Source organism: Anopheles coustani, chromosome 3, assembly GCF_943734705.1.
Source record: "Anopheles coustani chromosome 3, idAnoCousDA_361_x.2, whole genome shotgun sequence".
NCBI classification, from domain to species: Eukaryota; Metazoa; Arthropoda; class Insecta; order Diptera; family Culicidae; genus Anopheles; species Anopheles coustani.
In genome coordinates this window covers 21,661,525-21,683,508 of record NC_071288.1, presented here as the reverse complement: position 1 = coordinate 21,683,508, position 21,984 = coordinate 21,661,525, and the positions used below count along the sequence as shown (strand labels likewise).

The window sequence follows — 21,984 nt, the reverse complement described above, 5'->3', positions numbered from 1 at the left end:
GATCGATTTAAAGTGGAAATTAATGCCCAGATACTTTCATTGCGCGCTTGCACCTTGCGGTGAGAAGACGCACGTCGGAACCGAGTTTGTGAAATACGGCAGAGTGTTGTTTGACAGCCCCATCAGGGGGTTCTTGCGAATTAGAATTGAGTTGAATTAGAACGATCAAGAGATAAGTGTGAAATAGGCAATAAAAAGACCAGGTGAACGAAGTATCTCTTCGTAATGGCAGAGGAGAAGAAGAAAAAGGAAGAAAAGGAGGAAGATCCGTGTTCGGCGTTCGCCGGACGGTACGTGATCAAGACGATGCGGCTCAAGGACGAAAAGTGGCAGAAGCTGATCGGCAACGAAGAGCTACGGACGATCGTTATGGACTGGGTGCTGCATCCCGGTGTTATGAAGCTGTTCATCACGCTCAACAACGCGGGTGCACTCGTGCCTACCTACCACTTTCCGTCCAACGCCAAAGGCAAGATTTGTTACTTCGTCAAGATTTCCGAGGCGGCACTGGACATCGCGAAAATTCGTGAGGTAGGTTTACCGTTTCAGCTGCACGGCTATCGCCCATCGTTGGTTGAATTTAGGCTGAATATTCATACTTGCGGAAGCATTGCATAGTCGTTGAATCGTACGCTACTATGAGTGCGTCGGTGGTTGCCTTTGGTAACAACCCTTGACTACCAGCGTTAGAGTTGTTTATGCGTTCGATTGATGGAAACATCAAAAACAAAACAACATTTTCGATTTGTGTTTGCTTGACTTCTATGTTTAAAATTAATTTTCGTTTTCACTTTTTCGAAAAACCTCTGTTCAAGAGTTCACAATCAATTTAAATGCAATTCTAAACCAACTAGTTTAGATTTTTGTGCTTGCATCAATCATCCAACAACTGCTCCTACCAATCTAACTGTAACACCTGGGAGCACTATTTAAAAGTTGCCGTTTAATTCGACAAGTTTACTGAGTTGTTGAACATATTGTGCTTATAAATTCGTTGGGCGTGCACGGTCGGTAGCAGCGCAAGCTGGAGATTGCGTGCCGAGATCCATTTAATTCACACTTCGCGTTCAAGGTTGGTATGCACACAGGGAGGTGTTTTGTTCGCCACCAAATTCAACATGCGGCTATAAACCTCCCAATTTACGAACAATTACAGCGCTGGTAATCGCTGGTGCGCTTGTAAAACTCGGTTTTTAAGTAATGTCCTTCGTCTGGGAGAAACACACGTGTTAAGCGAACAAGTAAATCATATTAAATAAGGCAACTCTACGGCAGCTATGGAGAATTAATGAATGCGCTTACTGAAAATGGTATACCTGGGATTTCAAAGCATTTCTATTCTATCATGTGATGGAAAACTGCAAACTGTTTATTGCGTTACGAAATATTTATCATGATATTTAAAATGTTTTCATTATTGAAACTGCCATCTTCTCACCTCACCGCATCAACAATTCTTAATTTCAGCAATTGATTTATGGTGACCTCACGCCAAATCCAATCGACGATCTCTCAATTTTGGTCGATGAAATCTTCTACCCGATGATCAACAATCCCCAAAACCAGGAAGGTTGGCCGACGGCCATCGTCAAGGATATCGACAACCACGTTCAAGAGCTACGCAACATCATTTCAGAGGTACGCAGTTGTCTTACATCGCCGAACTGAATTGCCTCAAATTTGCATTACAAAAAAACGTTTCCCTTTGAATCTGTTAACAAAGCCTCGGAAAAAAGCTATTAAACCCTACAGATTGCACGCATAACACACTGCTAACTTTACTAACTTTCCCACAGGTAAAAGGCAACATCATAAATCAAACGCTCCTCCCGATGCCCATTTCCATCGATAACATTATGCAAGTCGGCGAGGAGGTTCTTCAAGGGTACGTATCGTACGCGTCGGTTTCCATCGTTTGCTTCAAGGTTGTTGCCGCGTGGGCGTTAAGCAAACTTTAACCCATTTCCGGCTCGGGTAAGCCCCAGTTTTATGGAATTTGAATTTTCGCATCCACAGCAACATCGATGCGTGCAGTCTGAAGATGAAAAACTCGCTAGAGGGTATCGTCATTAAGTGGGCGTGCCAGATCAACGATGTGCTGAAGGAGGACTCGTCGCAGGCGTTCAAGGATGGCCACCATCCGACGCCGGTAGAGGAGATTACTTTCTGGGAATCGCGGCAGAAAAATCTACGCAACATCTACGCCCAGCTGACGGAGCCAAAGTCGCGCCAAATCGGTGTCATTCTGGAGGGCATCGATTCCGTATACTCCACCTCGTTCAAGTCGACCTTCAAAAGCGTGGTTCAAGCGGTCCACGAAGCGGATGACATCTCACTCTACCTGAAACCGCTGGTAAGTGGTCGCTAGACGTTCGGAAAGCTATCAAATGGAAATTGTTATTTGATCCGGCGGAATAATTTCAGCGGAAAACATTCGAAACGTTTGAAAGCACCGACTTTATCGACTCGGCGGAAATGATCTCACCGATGCTTCATCTTGTGTGCCTGGTTTGGGCCAACTCGTGCTACTATGGTATCAACGCCAGAATGGTGAATCTCTTCAAAATGATAAGCAACATGGCCATTTCAGAAGCGACGAAATCGCTTGATCCGGGCTCCCTTTTCCAGGGAGAGGTCGATGAGTCGCAGATCAAAATAAGTCACATTATTGATACACTGGAATTTTACAAGTAAGTGCTGAAGACTTATTAATGTGATTGACAATTAATTTATTTGAATGTTCCTAGGTCGGAGTTCAGTGATTTTCGCTCGCGGCTGTCGGAGTACGAGAAACCCAACACCCAGCCCATATACTGGACCTTCCGCCCCCGAGACGTCTTCGAGCGGCTCGACATGTATATCGTGCGACTGAACGAGATCAAGGACATCTTCAACACGGCTGCCGAGTTCAAGAAGCTGGAAAAGGTGGAAATCGGTGGCCTGCGAGGACGAGCGATAAGTCGTAAAATTCAGGAAATTTACGACGACTACAATAAACTCTACCAGCGCTGGGGATCGATCCAGTACGACCCACTGGACCCGGATCCCCGCGTGAAAGGGTTCCAGCGGGACCGGCAGAGATATTTGGAGAAAGCGAGCGTGCTCGAGCGACGTCTTGCGGCCCAGTTTGTCATTGCCTTCGAGGAGTGCTCCAATGTGGAACAGCTGATGAAACTTGTACAGGTGTTGGGTAGTCTGCTCAACCGACCGCTCATTCGGCCAGATTGTGCAATGAAAGTGTCCAGCATAGTGGATCTGTTCGAGGACGACATTGCAGTGGTGCAAACTATCTACGAGAAGGGCGTGGAAGAGTACAACAGTCGTGGACTTAACGGGATTCCCATCGACGATGGGTTTCCACCAGTTGCCGGGGCCATAGCCTGGGTGCATAAGCTTCGCGACCGTATTCGAAAACCAATTTCCGAGCTGGCGATGATTGAACTACCGTACGTTTTATATCTTGAGATAGAAAATGATTTCTAGATTTACACACTTTTTCGTTCTATCATTACTTCTAGGATTTTCGAGCACGAAAAAGGAAAACGCGTGTTATATCGAGTGGACCAGCTAAAAGAACAACTGGAGGAATTTGAACAGCAGCTGTTTAGTAATTGGGTTGCCGACGTCACCAAACACATCGAGAACTACATGAGTAAATCACTGCTTAGTCGAACTGACGCACGCTTGTTGGACATGAACTTCAATCAGGTCCTTCAAACCATCATGGCGGAGGTACGCTATCTAAAATGTATGGCCACAGGAAACATACCGGACAAAGCACTGCAATTTTACGCCTCTGGTGAAGCTCTCTGGGTAGGATAGTTTGTGAGAAACATGGAAGAAAAGTTCTTTAACTTGTTAAAAACTTTCAGGCTGCTAGAATGAAGTTGTCGCGCATTGTCGAATGGTACAACGAAATATGCAAAAACAGCGCGTCATGTGAGTTCGAGTTGATTCAAAAGGAAATCGATGAAATCGATACCATTCTGGAGGAGGCCTGCTCTGGAAAAATCGACTGGAACAATTTCCAACAAACGTTCATCGATGGACTTTACGAAAAGTTGTACAATTTGCACTCGCGTGTTCTGAAGGCCCAAGCAAACGTGAAGAAAATACAGGCCAGCATCCGGAGCTGGGGTAAGACACCGTTATACGAGCGTCTCAATGGCGATACCAGTTCGCTCATCAACATAGAGAACCGTGCATTGATAGTCCAGCGCCGTCTGGAAGCCTGTTTGGACACGAAGAAGCTCATCGACAAGGTTATGGATGAAAATTTCAAGCTATACTTTGACTATCTGGTTGCGTTAAGCGAAGAAAAAATGACCTCTACCAGCGATACCGGATCGAAGCGGAAAAGTAGCCTTATTGACATGACCTCCGAGCAACGGGAACCGCAACCAGAAAGTGTTGCAATCGAAGTGCAGGAGATGGAAGAAGAACAGTCTGCAGCAGACACGCTAGACGACGTTCCATCGTTAGATCAATCGGAGTTGAGCAAGACAATGTCACAACTCGAACTGTTCCGACCGTACGAGGAGTACGTGGACTCGATCGTTTCCAAGGAAATTATGGACGCGGTACACCTTAGCGTGAAGTACATCAAATTTGAAATGGAAAACCGCCTTGGCCACAATCAACCCATATTCGAGATCAAGTACGAACTGCATCCACCGGAAACACGGTTCTATCCCTCGCTGGACCCATACGATCCGGACGGTTTCTTTGCGCTCATCGAGAGCATGATCACGGACATCTATTGTATGTCGGATATGATTCCACGCGTTGCTCAACCTCCGGAAAACGAGCGGTTGGACGAAGACGGCAATGTTTGTCTGGAAACGTACATTTGTAAGTATCTTGTTTATGAAAATAAGACTTAGAGCTTCGAGTAACGAATGTTTATTGGCCTTGTTAACAGCTCATCTTGGAAATAATGATGGCATCGAGCGTATGAAACATTCCATTATGCTCATGGTCATTCAATCGACCAGGGACGCTGAGAAGTACGTTAAGCAGTTCGACAACTACAACTACCTCTGGCTCGACGATAAGCACAGCGTTCTAGCGCAGTTTCTAAAGTATGGGCGACCGCTGACCCAGGACGAGATGGAAATGCTGCTGTCGGCGGAGACCCCGCTCAAGGAAGTGGCTCCGACGCTGGATCAATTCAAGGCTCAGATCGATAGCTACATAGATCTGTTTGACGAAGTCTACCAGGCCGAAGTGTCGCACGTTTTCGACACGTGGTTGTTGGTAGATTTTCGCCACTTCAAACACAAGCTACTCCACGAGATTGGCACCTGGTCGAACATCTACAAGCAGACGCTCATCGATCGGGTGGTGATGAGCCTGCAAAAGCTGGAAGAGTTTAGCATCGAGTGCGATGAGGTGCTCGGGATGGACGCTGCCGAGGAAGATTTCCCCACGCTGCTGAAAATTCTCTCCGTGCTGAACAAAATCAAGGAACGCGAAGCGGCCACCGACAACATGTTCGAGCCACTGAAAGCTACCGTCGACTTGCTCAAGACGTACAACGTCGAGTTCAACGAAACGGTCTACAAACAGTTCACCGAGCTGCCCGAGCGATGGTTGCACATGAAAAAGACGGCCCAGAAGGTGCGGGAAAAGATCGCACCGGCCCAGGCGTATCAGGTGGATCTCATCCGCAAGCGCATCAGCCTGTTCGACATTCGCATGAAGCTGTATCGTGACGGGTTTAAGAAACTGTCGTGCTTCAAGGTACCGTGCAAGAATGTGTACGAAATCTGTGATCAGGTCAATCTGGAGCTGAACATCATGGAGACACAGCTGAAGAATCTAACCGATTCGGCGGGACTGTTCGAGCTCAGTCCACCGGACGACACGAAGCTTCGGCTGTGCCGGAAGGAAGTGAAAATGTTGAAGCAAATCTGGGACTTTGTGTACAGCGTGGAGTCGTGCGTGAACGACTGGAAGAAGACGTCCTGGAAAAAAATCGACGTCGAGGCAATGGACGTCGAGTGTAAGAACTATGGCAAGCAAATCCGTCAGCTGGACAAAGATATGCGAAACTGGGCACCGTACCTGCACCTGGAAGCGATTCTAAAGAACCTGATGACCTCTTTGCGAGCCATTACCGAGCTGCAGAATCCGGCCATCCGTGAACGCCATTGGTTCGAGCTTATGCACGCAACAAAGGTTTGTAGTGTTCCATATTTGCTACAAAAAGTAACTAATTACGTTTGGCAGAGTTTTGAATTCCATGTAGCAGTTACCTAAAGGTAAAATCTAAAACAAATGAACTCTAACAAATTTACGAACGATTCAAATAACTTTAAAATCATACGAGTCAAGTACACCGTCGCATTCTAGTGCACCGGATTCCCAATTATGTTACGGGTTCAGTATTTCCGTTCGCTCTTTAACAGCCGTCTGTGTTGAAGTGGCCTCTCGTTGTAAACTCTGCAGATTGTTTACGTCATTAAAATCCCCCAGTTGTGTGCACCAGAGCATTAAAATCTACATTTCTTTCAATTTTACTCCCACTTACCTTTGCTGCTCCTATGCTCCGCCACGGCAAAATGTTAACATGGGTCGTACAGCTGATTCAAACATACGGAAAGGAAATGCTGGTTTGTGCTAAACGTTTTCCCCTGCCCTCTGGCATCGTGTAGTTTCGTGTTTATGTTTTCACAGCGGAGCGTTGGGTTAAAATTAAAAATAATCACCTTTCTCTTGCCTTTCTACTAACCAGCTTCAGTTATTTTTTTTTTTGTTTTTGAATTTATTTTCTTTGTATAACTTTCCACGGATATATTGTATGTGTGATTTTTTATTTTGTATTTTTTCTGCTGGCCTTACAATCATCCAACTAATTCGGTCATTTTCGGTAGGTTCGTTTCCAAATGGTGGACTCCACCACGCTGGCCGATTTGCTCGAGCTAAACCTGCACAACTACGAGGAGGAAGTGAAAACGATTGTCGATAAATCGGTCAAAGAGATGGCGATGGAAAAAATGCTGCACGATCTCGAAATTGCCTGGAAGGATCTGGCGTTCGAGTTCGAATCCCACGAGCGCACCAATTTAAAGCTGCTCAAGGTGTCGGAGGAGGTCATCGAAATGCTGGAAGAGAATCAGGTGCAGCTACAGAATCTGCTGTCCTCCAAGTACATCGCCTACTTCCTGGACCAGGTCTCCCGGTGGCAGCTGTCCCTTTCGAACGCGGATCAGGTTATTACGGCCTGGTTTGAGGTTCAGCGCAAGTGGATGTATCTGGAGAGTATCTTCATTGGCTCGGAGGACATTCGCAACCAGCTGCCGGATGACTCGAAGCGTTTCGATGACATCGACCGGGAGTTCAAATCGCTGCTGGCCATTATCTTCGCCACCCCCAATATAGTGAAGGCAACCAACCGACCGGGTCTGTACGAGAAACTGGAGGGACTGCTCGATCAGCTTATCCTGTGCGAGAAGGCACTGAATGACTATCTGGAAACAAAACGGTTGGCGTATCCCCGGTTCTACTTCGTGTCGTCGGCCGACTTGCTGGACATCCTATCGAACGGTAACCAGCCGGAAATGGTGGCCAAACACCTAACGAAACTGTACGACTCCATCGCCAAGCTGCGGTTCGAAAAGGGATCGTCCAAGATGGCCCTCGGGATGATTTCGAAGGAGAACGAAGAGTTCGTCGCTTTCAAGGATCCGTGCGATTGCGACGGAAAGGTTGAGATCTGGCTGAACCGCATCACCGATTCGATGCGCGTAACGCTGCGTGATCTTTTCGAGCGGTCCGTGTCGGCTTACGAAGAAAAGCCTCGTGATGCGTGGATCTTTGATTGGCCGGCCCAGCCAGCCCTGTGTGCCACACAAATTTGGTGGACGACGGAGGTGAACGTGGCGTTCGCAAAGTTGGAAGAGGGTTACGAAAATGCCCTCAAAGACTACCAGAAGAAGCAAATCCTCCAGCTGAACGCGCTTATCATTCTTCTTTGCGGAGACCTAAGTCAGGGTGATCGGCAGAAGATCATGACCATCTGCACGATCGACGTACACTCGCGAGACGTGGTGGCCAAAATGATCCAGCAAAAGGTCGAAACTGGCCAAGCGTTCCAATGGCAAAGCCAACTACGTCACCGATGGGACGACACGCTGCAGGACTGTTTCGCAAACATTTGTGATGCCCAGTTCCGGTACGATTACGAGTATTTGGGAAATACACCACGTTTGGTAATCACTCCTCTTACGGACCGTTGTTACATCACCTTGACGCAGGTTGGTAAACCATCCTCCATTCTCAAAGATGTCGATATTTATTGCTCTTCCTATCGCCCGCTTTCGGCAGTCTCTGCATTTAATCATGGGCGGTGCACCGGCCGGTCCTGCCGGAACAGGAAAAACGGAAACGACGAAAGATCTTGGCCGTGCGCTCGGTATCATGGTGTACGTGTTCAACTGCTCCGAGCAGATGGACTATAAATCGTGTGGCAACATCTACAAAGGATTATCGCAGACCGGTGCCTGGGGTTGCTTCGACGAGTTCAATCGTATCTCGGTGGAGGTGCTGTCCGTGGTGGCGGTACAGGTTAAATCGATTCAGGACGCAATCAAGGTAAGGTACCCTCTGGTTGGTTTGAGATTATCCATGAGATTTGTGTGTGACGTAATGAGAATGTAGCCGCCTATGTAATGGAACTGTTTCTTTCTCTTTGGTGGTAAAATGATTGTTTGTGGTATTATAATGATAGGGAGGGAAAAAGTATGCAACCCTTAGCGATAGTAAGGTAATTTGTCTACTGTAACTAACGCACTCTAGGATGGCCAAACACGTGTTAGTATGATTGATCCCCAAAAGAATCCCAAATCAAACCTTGGTAGAAGTTGCTGCATATCATTTGATGTACTATTGCCGCCTAATAGCGTTGGTTCATTTATCTTTACGATCAGTAGGCAATGGCTAACGGCAATTACATGTTAGTGCAGCGGAACGTTGATTATCCTGGATCGGATTATCCGTGGGTCTGACAATTAACGCAGTTGGTTAGTTAAACGTGTTAAAGTTTTTAACAATTACCAGATTGGTAAAAGCTACTGTTACAGTCAGCCTCAGCACGGACTTCAATCGAATTAATCGTCAAAAGAATTGAACCTTTGGCGTAATCCCGCCAGGCAACTCCAAATATCGTTCTAAAAACGTCCTACGCTCGAACAAACGTATCGGTATGAAACGAGCAGTATGATTCGAGCAGTGGTCCTACTTTGTCCTACTCACCATAGCGCGTAGGACGTTTTTAAGACGATATTTCGAGCTGCCTAGCGATATCCCTGCCGGCAGCTCGAAATATAATCCTAAATACGTCCTACGCACGGAACAAACGTTCTACTTTTTTGTATGGGGATGAAACAAAAGCAGCACGTTTTCGAGCAGTCGTTCTACTTCGTCCTACTTCCCGTACAAAACTGCTCGATGTTTGTTTCATTTTAGAACGTTTTTAGAACGATTGCTCGAAATCGCCTAGCGGGATGTTTCTAGTTTTTGATACCCCTTCTAAACCCAACTCTTATTTCTTATAACGTAATTCTGACATACATTTGTTCGTTTCTGCAATATGTACAAGAGTTTAGTTTAAAAAACTTACAATCTTCTCATTCGCAAAAAAATTACTATCTTCTCACGATAATGCTCGTGTACATTTTTTAGGAAAACTTTACCGAGTTGCTTGTCTATGCTTTTCAATCTACTTGTAATAGCTAGTCTAGAAAATTTACTGCACTGCATGTATAAATATATTCGCACTGAATGTAGATTGAAATCATCATTTAATCTCATCTCTTGTGCAACTGCATAAAGTTGCGCGAGCAAATTGGGTGGCAAAACCCTGTATGCGCTGCTGCCAAAACGAACGATAGTGACAGAAGGGATAAAAGAACTGTCAGCCGTGTGTCAGTTAGAATAAACGGAAGTCATTCCTCTTTTGTTGCGCAGCCGTCAACATGAATAGACAAATAGTAGCTGGCAGGTTTAGGATACTTAAAGAAATCGGATCGGGCTCGTTCGGCAAAATCTACCTGGGAATCGACATCACCAGTGGCGAGGAAGTGGCACTGAAGATCGAGACCATCTCGAGCCACCCGCATCTCATGGACGAGAATAAGGTATACAAGGTGCTGAATGGTGGGTTCGGTATTCCGAGCATGCGCTACTTCGGTCGAGAGCGCGGATACTTCGTTTTGGTGATGGACCTGCTCGGCCCCTCGCTTGAAGATCTTTTCAATTTCTGCGGCCGTCGCTTGACAATCAAGACCGTGTTGATGCTAGCCGATCAAATGATCAGTCGGCTGGAGTATCTGCATAAAAACAGCTTCATCCATCGGGACATCAAGCCGGACAACTTCCTGATGGGCATCGGACGCCACGCGAGCAAGCTTTATCTGATCGACTTTGGGCTGGCAAAACAGTACCGTGACATCCACACGCGCACCCACATCTCCTACTGTGAGGGTAAGAACCTGACCGGCACGGCCCGGTACGCGTCGATCAACACGGGCCTCGGCATCGAACAGAGCCGCCGTGACGACATGGAGTCGCTCGGCTACGTCTTAATGTACCTCAACCGCGGCTCGTTGCCCTGGCAGTGTCTGAAGGCGACCACCAAGAAGCAGAAGTACGAGAAGATCACCGAGAAGAAGATGTCAACTTCGGTGGAGGTGCTCTGCCAGGGCTTTCCGCTTGAGTTCGCCTCGTACCTCCACTACTGCCGCAGTTTGCGCTTCGAGGAGGAACCTGACTACATGTATCTGAGACAGGTGTTCCGAATTTTGCTTCGCAGGATGAACCACCATCACGACTTCAACTACGACTGGAACGTGCTGAAGCAGCAAGAGATGCTGCAGGCCAGCAGTGATCCACCGGCTGAGAGCTCGGGTAAAAACAAACCTAACGAGACGCCGCGTGCCATGGACGAGTAGATTTGTTGATAATCTTGATAGTTTAACGGATTCGTTTCAAAAAATATGTAAAACAAATTGAACTGAATACACGTACGCGCGTATAGGCAGAAGAGGATGGCGCAACAATGGTCGAAAGAAGAACTAATCAGTTTTCGCTAATGGAAAACACAAAAACTATGTTGTAGTTTGGCTTCACTTCTATTTTATTACAATTTCTACTCAATACCGCATCACTCTTAGCAATTTTGTTTTGGTTTTTCTATATACGCTAGCATAATAGAACTCCTCTTCCTGTCACTATCGTTCTGTTGGCAGTACTGCATCTCGTTGCGTCCTTGGGGCAAATGCATGATTTGGCCGCTGAATTTACTTGCGCTTCAATAAGTCACACCATTGTTAAACATTAAAATTGTTTCTTTTCTCGCTTTACTCACTCTTTTTATTCACACCCACATCCGCTTCCACTTGAACTGCGGTCGGTCACACCGCGAATGGCCACCATAACGATACTTTGAAATGATAATTAAATTTGCATATAAATAGGGCAAGAAAACCATATTTAACTTTATGGGCGAGACCATTTCGCTCGTGCCCACCGTGGGAATTTTCATCACGATGAATCCCGGGTACGCCGGACGCACGGAGCTACCGGAGAATCTGAAGGCGCTGTTCCGCCCCTGCGCCATGGTGGTGCCGGACTTTGAGCTCATTTGCGAAATCATGCTCGTCGCCGAGGGCTTCCAGGAAGCTCGGTTGCTGGCGCGTAAGTTTATTACCCTTTACACGCTGTGCAAGGAGCTCCTGTCGAAGCAGGACCATTACGACTGGGGCCTGCGTGCCATCAAGTCGGTGCTGGTGGTGGCCGGATCGCTGAAGGTGAGTAACGGCACAAGGCGAAACATTACTTTAAACCTACCGGTGCCGGTGGATATCTTAATTCGTGTTTCTTTTATCGCCCACCCAGCGGAGTGACCGTGAGCGACCTGAAGACCAGGTCCTGATGAGAGCGTTGCGTGACTTTAACATCCCCAAAATTGTTACCGACGATGTGCCGGTGTTCATGGGACTCATCGGCGATCTTTTCCCGGCGTTGGACGTTCCCCGAAAACGTTCGCCGGATTTCGAAAAGCTAATCCGTCGGTCTACCCAGGAGATGAAGCTTCAGCCGGAGGATAACTTTATCCTGAAGGTGGTACAGCTGGAGGAGTTGTTCGCCGTGCGCCACTCGGTGTTTATTGTCGGCAACGCGGGCACCGGTAAAACGCAAGTGTGGAAGGCACTGTTTAAGACATACCAAAACCAAAAGCGCAAGCCGCACTTCAACGACCTAAACCCGAAGGCGGTCACCAACGATGAGCTGTTTGGAATTATCAACCCGGCGACGAGAGAGTGGAAAGATGGGCTGTTTTCGGTGATCATGCGCGACCAGGCTAACATGCCCGGCACGGGACCGAAGTGGATAGTGCTCGACGGTGACATCGACCCCATGTGGATCGAAAGCTTGAACACGGTTATGGACGACAACAAGGTGCTCACGCTTGCCAGCAACGAGCGTATCGCTCTCACCAAGGAGATGCGTCTTCTGTTTGAAATTTCTAACCTCCGAACTGCGACCCCCGCCACGGTATCACGAGCCGGCATCCTGTACATCAACCCACAGGATCTCGGCTGGAATCCGTTCGTTGCCTCGTGGATTGACTCGCGTGAGACGCAGGCCGAAAAGGGTATCCTTTCGGTTTTGTTCGATAAGTACATTCCTCCGCTGATGGATGCGCACGGACGCTTCAAAAAGATCACCCCAATATCCGAGATTGCAATGATCCAGATGACTTGCCACCTGTTGGATTGTTTGCTGACGCCCCAGAACCTTCCACCCGAGTGCCCGAAGGAGTGGTACGAGGTATACTACGTGTTTGCCGTCATCTGGGGCTTCGGGTCGGCGCTGTACCAGGATCAGATGGTGGATTGGCGCAACGAGTTCCACAAGTGGTGGATTAACGAGTTCAAAGCGATACGCTTTCCGCCGGGTGGTACCATTTTCAGCTACTACATCGATCCGGAAACGAAAAAATTCAACCCCTGGACGGATTTGGTGCCGACGTTCGAGCTGGACACCGATATACCGCTCCAGTCGATGCTGGTTCCGACGACGGAAACGACACGCCTCCGGTGGTTTATGGACATACTGATTGAGCAGCGACATCCGGTCATGCTGGTTGGTGGTGCTGGATCTGGTAAAAGTGTCATCGTGGCGGACAAACTGAGCAGCCTGTCGTACAAGTACGCAGTGACCAATGTACCGTTCAATTTCTACACCACCTCCGAGATGCTGCAGCGTGTGCTCGAGAAACCACTGGAGAAGAAGGCCGGCCGGAACTACGGCCCGCCAGGTAACAAGACGATGGTTTACTTCGTGGATGACATGAACATGCCGGAGGTCGACACGTACGGTACCGTCCAGCCGCATACGCTGATACGCCAGTTCATGGACTATCACCACTGGTACGATCGGGCAAAGCTCTCGCTGAAGGATATCCACAATTGCCAGTTTGTGTCGTGCATGAACCCAACGGCCGGCTCGTTTACGATCGATCCACGATTACAGCGTCATTTCTGCGTGTTTGCGGTCAGCTTTCCGACTGGCGACCCGTTGTACCACATTTACTACTCGGTCTTGTCGCAGCACCTCTCGAATCCATTGAACAAATTCAACTTGGCGACGCAGAAAATCTGCGCCGCCTTGGTCACCTGCGCGCTGAACTTGCACACCAAGATGGGCCAGATGTTCCTTCCGACCGCGATCAAGTTTCATTACGTGTTCAACATGCGCGATTTGGCGAACATCTTCCAAGGGATGCTGTTTGGTAACGGAGAAACGTGTCAGGAACCGAACCAGCTGATTCGACTCTGGGCTCACGAGGCCACCCGTGTGTATGGGGATAAGCTCTTGGAAGAGCGGGACATTGACAACTTCAATAAGCTCGTCGTAGACGTGGTGAAGAAATCGTTCGAGGAAATAGACGAAACCAAGGTGTTCTCGAAGCCCATAATCTATTCGCACTTTGCCGAGGGCTTGGCCGATCCCAAGTATATGCCGGTACAGAGCTGGGAGTCGCTCAACAGAACTCTGGAAGAAGCCCAAGCCAACTACAACGAACTGGTCGGTGCTATGAATTTAGTTCTGTTCGAGGACGCAATGAGCCATATCTGTCGCATCAGCCGCATTCTGGAGGGTCCGCGGGGCAATGCGCTACTGATCGGTGTGGGCGGTTCCGGCAAGCAGTCTCTGGCGCGCCTTGCCGCCAGCATTGCAGGATTGGAGGTATTTCAAATCCAGCTGAGAAAGGGCTACGGCATCGCGGACCTAAAGACGGACCTGGCCGTGATGTACATGAAGGCTGGTGTTAGAAATGTTCCCTGCATGTTCCTGATGACGGACGCGCAGGTGGCCGAGGAAGCGTTCCTGGTGTTGATTAACGATCTGCTAGCGTCGGGAGAAATTCCCGAGCTTTTTGCGGAGGATGAAATCGATAACATCATCAATGCGTTACGGAACGAAGTGAAGCAGTTGGGCATAATGGACACGAAGGAAAACGTCTGGAAGTATTTCATCGAGAAGGTACGCAAGTCGTTGAAGCTAGTGCTATGCTTTTCACCGGTTGGATCGACACTGCGCGTCCGGGCTCGTAAATTCCCCGCCATCGTGAACTGTACCGCAATTAATTGGTTCCACGAATGGCCAAAGAATGCACTGGAGTCGGTTTCGATACGATTCCTGTCGGAGGTAGAAGTTTTGCCCGTAAGTATACTCGTTCGTTCAAAATGGTTGGTGTTGAAAGTTCATTTCAATGTTTAATACATTCGTATTTGTTTTATTTTTCCTGTTTGTAGCCGGAACTAGTAGAACCGATTGCCGTGTTCATGTCCTATGTGCACGGTACGGTTAATGAAATGTCTCAGACATATCTTCAGAATGAACGACGTTATAACTATACGACACCGAAATCGTTTCTGGAGCTGATTTCACTGTACGCCAAGCTACTCACGGACAAAACACTCGAGCTACACGAACGAATCCATCGCCTGGAAAGTGGTATCCTGAAACTGGCCGAGTGCGCTAAGCAGGTCGATTCGTTGCAGCTGCAACTGGCCGATCAGGAGATTGTGCTGAAGGTTAAAAACGAGGAAGCGGATAAGCTGATTAAAGTGGTCGGTGCCGAGAACGAGAAGGTAAAGAAGGAGAAAAGTATTGCCGCCGAGGAGGAGCTGAAGGTGCGCGTGATCGAGGAAGATGTCGGTGCGAAGGCAAAGATATGCGAGGAGGACCTACGGAAGGCGGAACCGGCACTGCTCGCGGCTCAGGAGGCGCTGGATACGCTGGACAAAACGAACCTAACCGAACTGAAGTCGTTCGGGTCGCCGCCGGATGCTGTGGTGAACGTGTGCGCTGCGGTCCTGGTGCTGTTCTCTCCGAAGGGCAAAATCCCAAAGGATCGAAGCTGGAAGTCGTGCAAGATGATCATGAACAAGGTGGATGTTTTCTTGAACGATCTCCTCTACTACGACAAGGAACACATTCATCCTGACGTGATCAAGGCGCTGCAGCTGTACTTGAAGGATCCGGAGTTTGATCCGGACAAGATTCGGGCCAAATCGATCGCTGCGGCCGGCCTATCCGCCTGGGTCATCAATATACATAAGTTCTACGAGGTGTACCAGGTGGTCGAACCGAAGCAGCGTGCCCTCAACGAGGCGCAGACGGAGCTGAAGGATGCGCAGGATAAACTGATGGAGCTGACGACGAAGATTACCGAGCTGGAGGACAAGCTGGGAGTGATCCAGGCGGCGTTTAACAACGCGCTGGCCGAAAAGCAAAAGTGCCAGGATGAGGCCGACAAGACCGCCTTTACCATCGATCTGGCGCATCGTTTGGTGAACGGACTGGCATCGGAGAATGTGCGATGGCGGGAATCGATAGCCACGCTGAAGGGTCAAACGGTGACCCTGCCGGGTGATGTGCTATTGATTGCTTGCTTTATCAGCTATGTCGGTTGCTTCACCAGACGATACCGCGTCGAGCTGCAGGAAAAACTGTGGATTCCCACATTCCGCATGTCGCGGCCGATGATACCGTTCACGGAAGGTGTCGATCCACTGAGTTTGATCTGCGACGACGCCATGATCGCCTCCTGGAACAACGAGGGTCTACCGTCAGATCGTATGTCGGCCGAGAACGCTACCATACTGACGTACTCCTCACGTTGGCCACTGATGATCGATCCACAACTGTAAGTAATACTTTCGTAGTAGTTTCGAAAGCATCACCGATTCATGGTTCTAATTGCTTTATCCCCTCCAGACAAGGTATCAAGTGGATCAAGCAGCGATACGGAGACGAGTTGACGGTCCTAAGGCTTACGGCACGGGGGTATCTGGACGCGATCGAGAAGTGTGTAGTAAATGGGAAGATCTTGCTTATCGAAAACATTGGTGAAACCGTCGATGCCGTGCTGGACCCGCTGCTCGGTCGAATGTTGGTCAAGAAGGGGCGCTGTCTGCGGATGGGTGAAAAAGAGATCGATTACAACCCTTCGTTCCAGCTCATCCTGCAGACGAAGCTGGCCAACCCGCACTACAAACCGGAAATGCAGGCGCAAACCACTCTCATCAACTTCACCGTCACGCGCGATGGCTTGGAGGAGCAACTGCTCGCGGAAGTGGTCAAGGCAGAACGGCCCGATTTGGAGAAGCAAAAAGCGGACCTAACGACGGAACAGAACAAGTTTAAGATAACACTCAAGCTGCTGGAGGACGATCTGCTCAGTCGCCTTTCGTCGGCCGGCGAAAACGTGCTCGAGGACGCATCGCTCGTACTGAACCTAGAGAAGACGAAGAAGACAGCCGCCGAGGTGGAGGTGAAGGTGCGCGAGAGTAGGAAAACGTCCCAGCAGATTGATGTGGCGCGTGAAAGCTACCGAGCGGCCGCGGAACGTGCCTCCATACTGTACTTCATCCTGAACGACTTGCACAAGATCAATCCCATCTATCAGTTCTCGCTGAAGGCGTTCACGACGGTCTTCAAGGATGCCATCGCCAGGACGGCTCCGGCCGACCGGTTGAAGGAACGTGTCACCAACCTGATCGATTCGATAACGTTCGCCGTGCATATGTACACCACACGGGGCCTGTTTGAGAAGGATAAACTCATATTTATGGCCCAGATGGCAATCCAGATACTGCTGCACGCCAAGGAGATCGATCCGGTGGAGCTAGACTTTTTGCTGCGCTTCCCGTACCTGCCCAACCTGACGTCACCGTTCGACTTTCTGTCCAACAGCGGATGGGGTGGCATTAAGGCACTGGCGAACATGGACGAGTTCCGGGCGCTCGACAAGGATATCGAAGGTTCGGCCAAACGGTGGCGCAAGCTGGTCGAATCGGAGTGCCCCGAGCGGGAGAAGATGCCCGGTGAGTGGAAGAACAAGAACGCGCTACAGCGACTCTGCATCATGCGCTGCCTGCGTCCGGATCGGATGACCTACGCCGTACGGTACTTTGTGGAGGAAAAGCTTGGCGCTCGGTATGTGGAGGCCCGCACCGTGGAGTTTGCCAAGTCGTTCGAAGAGTCGAGCGCCTCAACTCCGGTGTTTTTCATCCTTTCACCCGGTGTCGATCCGCTGAAGGATGTCGAAAAGCTGGGCAAGCGTATGAAGTACTCGTCCGATTATGGCAACTTTTACAACGTATCGCTCGGGCAAGGTCAGGAGGTGGTGGCGGAGGCAGCGATGGATGTGGCCTGTCGCGATGGTCACTGGGTGATACTGCAAAACATTCACCTGGTGGCGAAGTGGCTGCCGACGCTGGAGAAAAAGATGGAAGCGACTCAAGAAGGGGCGCACGCGAACTACCGCTTGTTTATCAGTGGTGAGCCGGCGCCTTCGGCGGAATATCACATCATTCCCCAGGGCATCCTGGAGTCGGCCATCAAGATCACCAACGAACCGCCGACGGGCATGCTGGCGAATGTGCACAAGGCGCTCGACAACTTCACCCAGGAAACGCTGGAGATGTGTGGCAAGGAGGCCGAATTCAAGGCAATCCTGTTCTCTCTCTGCTACTTCCATGCGGTGGTGGCCGAGCGCCGCAAGTTCGGCCCGCAAGGCTGGAACCGGGTGTACCCGTTCAACGTCGGTGATCTCACCATCAGCGTGTACGTGCTGTACAACTATTTGGAGGCGAACAACCGCGTGCCGTGGGAGGACCTGCGGTACCTCTTCGGGGAGATTATGTACGGAGGGCACATCACGGACGATTGGGACCGTCGACTGTGCCGGACGTACCTGGAGGAGTTCATGCAGCCGGAGCTGGTGGACGGCGATTTGAACCTGTGCACCGGATTCCCCGCTCCTCCGAACCTCGACTATGCCGGGTACCACAGCTACATCGATGATAATCTGCCCTCGGAATCGCCCCATCTTTATGGGTTGCATCCGAACGCGGAGATAGGGTTCTTGACCACACTTTCGGAGCAAGCGTTCCGGACCATCTTCGAGCTGCAGCCACGCGATTCGGGTTCCGCCAGCAGTGCCTCCATCAGCCGCGAGGACGTCGTGAAGAACACCATCGACGACTTTCTGGACAAGCTACCGGAGGAGTTCAATATGGTGGAACTGATGGCGCGTGTCGAAGATCGGACGCCATTCATCATCGTCGCGTTCCAGGAGTGCGAGCGAATGAACATCCTCGTGCGTGAGCTGAAACGCTCGCTCCGGGAGCTGCTGCTCGGGCTGAAGGGCGAACTGACGATCACCTCCGACATGGAGCGGCTGGAAGAGGCCCTCTTCTTCGACCAGGTGCCGGACGGCTGGACCAAGCGGGCGTACCCGTCGATGCACGGCCTGCAGTCCTGGTTCGCCGACCTGTTGATGCGCATCAAGGAGCTGGAGGCGTGGTCGAACGACTTCAACCTGCCCTCCTCGGTGTGGCTGGCCGGGTTCTTCAATCCACAGAGCTTCCTCACGGCCATCATGCAGCAGACGGCGCGCAAAAACGAGTGGCCGTTGGACAAGATGTGCCTGAGCTGCGACGTGACCAAGAAGTGGAAGGAGGACTTTAGCGCCCCGCCGAGGGAGGGTGCGTACGTGAACGGTCTGTTCATGGAAGGCGCTCGCTGGGACGTGAACGTCGGCTCGATTGCCAACTCGCTGATGAAGGAGCTGTTCCCCCAAATGCCTGTCATCTACATCAAAGCGATCACGCAGGACAAGCAGGAGACGAAAAACATTTACGAGTGCCCGGTATACAAAACACGGTACGTGTGGTGTTTTTTTATTTTTTTTTTCTGCGTCAAAATGGTTGACAATTTCTAACCCAAATTTTCTTTTCTGCTCCAGCATTCGCGGTCCGACCTTCGTGTGGACCTTCAATTTGAAAACGAAGGAAAAGTCGGCCAAATGGACTTTGGGAGGAGTGTGTTTGTTGTTGCAAGTTTGAAAACGTGTGTGTTCGTTTAAATTTCACTTTATTCCTAGCTGCAACTTGTTTGACTTTGATGTTGGAAATTCTTGAATAAATTGTTTCAAATGCTACTAAACAATTACATCCCCCGTTTTATTAAACGGTCGAGCCACAACGGATTATTATTCAAATTTAAAATTTGAGTCATCTAGCGCCCTCTAGTGGTAATTTTGAGAACTACTTCCATTTTTATGGCACAGCTTGGCAGTAGCAACCGTGTGCAAGTGAAAACCTTTAATTATCTTGATACTGCTTTGTTTTAGTAACCTTGTTTTCAAAACTACCTGTCTAAATCTTGAACTCCAGGCGTAGCTTTTTACACTAATCTCGGCTAACGGATATTTTTTAAATCAATAATTCTAAATCTAAAAGTTCCATGTTTTGTAAAAAAAATCATTTGAGGGGTACTATACTCCTACTGGTTCGCAGACTAAATGTTAATTGACAAATAGGCTATTCTATTTAAAAATTCCAACTTTCTTTCCAACAGTAAAACCAAATCAGGAAAAATCTCACTTTGTGATTTTTGAATGAGATAAATCTATCATTAAAATTAGGGCAGAGACCACTCGTCATGATGTGAGCATTCTAATTAAAATACATAATTAAAATACATAAAAATAAGAAACCTGGTATGCACAATTTCATTTATTATAAAAAATTTCGCATTTCTAATAAAAGATTTTCTTTTCCTTAAAGTTCCGAGCCGTTATCTCTGTTGCTTTCCTGCGGGGGTTTTTTTCCTGGTTTGTACAACTTTTAACGAAAGTGTTTAGTAAGCCAAAAAAAAGATCAAAGGTAAAAACTGTGTGAAGAATACAGAAGAAGCAACGATATTATGCAAAATATGTTTATTAAGGTTTATCAACTGGTTTAACGTGAATCATGTGGATCATTTTGGATGAAACAATAATAAGCTAATAAGTTGGATTTCATATAGGCAAAGTTCCCCGAATCCTCCTCACCTTATCCTCGCTGAGCGTTCCAATATTCTATTACAATCCTTCAATTTCCCTGCTCGTTTTTTCCCAACTCACATGCATTTCACCGGAAGTGAGTGTACAAACAGAGCTCCAAAAATTTAATCAAATAAATGAATATATCCCATATCCTTTCTGGCTAATGCACTCACCCTTCAAGCCCTCTACCTACCTTTAGCGGCCGCTCCGTTCCCAATAATCTGCCAACGCTAAAAGCCCACACAGAAGGATGCCAAATCCGGTACCATGGCAGGCCATGGAAGTCCTTTACGGTGAAAGTATGGCCCGTCTACGATTACCCATCCGAACCGGCCCACTGCCGACCGTTCGTTCGGTGGGAATCTGAGTACTTTGGCAAATAGAAAGATAAATAACAATGCGATATTCTTATATTCTGCATCCGGTGGATCATGTCCATCGCTCGGACCACGGCGGACATTAATTATCGCTAGTGGGTACGGGAATATTTAGTTCGACCGTGCAGAATCAATTCAATTTGGGCACTCACTCACTCCCAAACGTGCGGAACATTCGGGCCAATCTCAGACGTCATGGTGGTTCGCCTTTCTGATACCCCTCATAAATCATCATTCGTCACTACGTCCGCCGATCGATCCCATCTCCGTCCATCGGTAAGCGGTCGAAACTAATCCCTAAATAGCGCCCGGCCAGAAGGGAAGGGGTTACGGGCGGCAAGAAAGGGGCGACGGGACCGATGGCGTCCATTTTAATTTGATATTTTAAAAGCTTGCCGGGCTGATTGATCTGTGTCACCGTTCGACCGCTCCTGGCTGCACCCACCATATTGGGTGGGTTACTTTCCCCGAGAAAGTGGCAGGGGGGCGAAAATGGTCGACCGACGAAAATTCTGCGCCCATTTGCGACTTATTGGTTCGTAAGTAATTCGATCTTTTACCGTCTCCCGCACCAGGGTTGGTAATTTTACTCAGCGAGCCCATCCGAGTTCGCAATTGGCTCACTGTTCGCAATGGACGTCCGCTTCGATCAGGCCTGACTGAAAGAGCACCGGCCAGGGATCCTTTTGATGGCCTTGTTCCTTCCATTTGTACTCCTTACCTATGGCCATCGCCTAGGGCTGAATGGAAGGCGATCGAATTTCATTACAAGATAGATAAATTGACTCCAAAAAAACAGGACACTGTGTTTGCGAGATCAGTAAAATGTTTCACAACTTTTCTTTCAGTTACATTTTGGTTAAGGATTGTATTTAGGTTTTTGAGTTTTAGAATAGGTTTGGTAGTTGTTATCTCGGAAAATAACTAAATAGTCGTGTTTAGTAGATGCTTTCATTGGCTTCGAATTTCCATCTATATTTCACCAAATTTCCTTTACATCGATTTCATCAATTTTCCATCAAATTCTATCAAACCTCCATCAAACCTCCATCAACTAAAAAAAAAAATTTCTACAACTTCTTCTCTCAAAGTTTTGACTGTAACCGCCTTATTTCTTTGCTAACCTTTTCCATGTCGTTTTACCAAGCCTTCTTTGATTATATTTTCTATTCTTTTCTGGCAGCGCTAACAGTAGTT

General features: G+C 48.6%; 2 protein-coding genes across 2 annotated transcripts; both read left to right on the top strand.

The window, feature by feature from the left end:
• Positions 1-225: 225 nt before the first annotated feature.
• On the top strand, positions 226-19,454 carry LOC131258763 (dynein beta chain, ciliary-like). Its single transcript, XM_058260143.1, has 18 exons — positions 226-531; positions 1,468-1,638; positions 1,797-1,885; positions 2,017-2,353; positions 2,425-2,690; positions 2,748-3,446; positions 3,519-3,813; positions 3,873-4,851; positions 4,922-6,180; positions 6,585-6,614; positions 6,876-8,258; positions 8,329-8,595; positions 8,732-8,767; positions 11,478-11,810; positions 11,899-14,733; positions 14,826-16,222; positions 16,294-19,245; positions 19,328-19,454. Exons 1-18 carry the CDS (start codon positions 226-228, stop codon positions 19,425-19,427), a joined length of 13,734 nt encoding a protein of 4,577 aa, XP_058116126.1. The 3' UTR covers positions 19,428-19,454.
• On the top strand, positions 9,978-10,952 carry LOC131259799 (casein kinase I-like). The gene has a single exon (XM_058261389.1). It carries the CDS (start codon positions 9,978-9,980, stop codon positions 10,950-10,952), a length of 975 nt encoding a protein of 324 aa, XP_058117372.1.
• Positions 19,455-21,984: the final 2,530 nt, after the last annotated feature.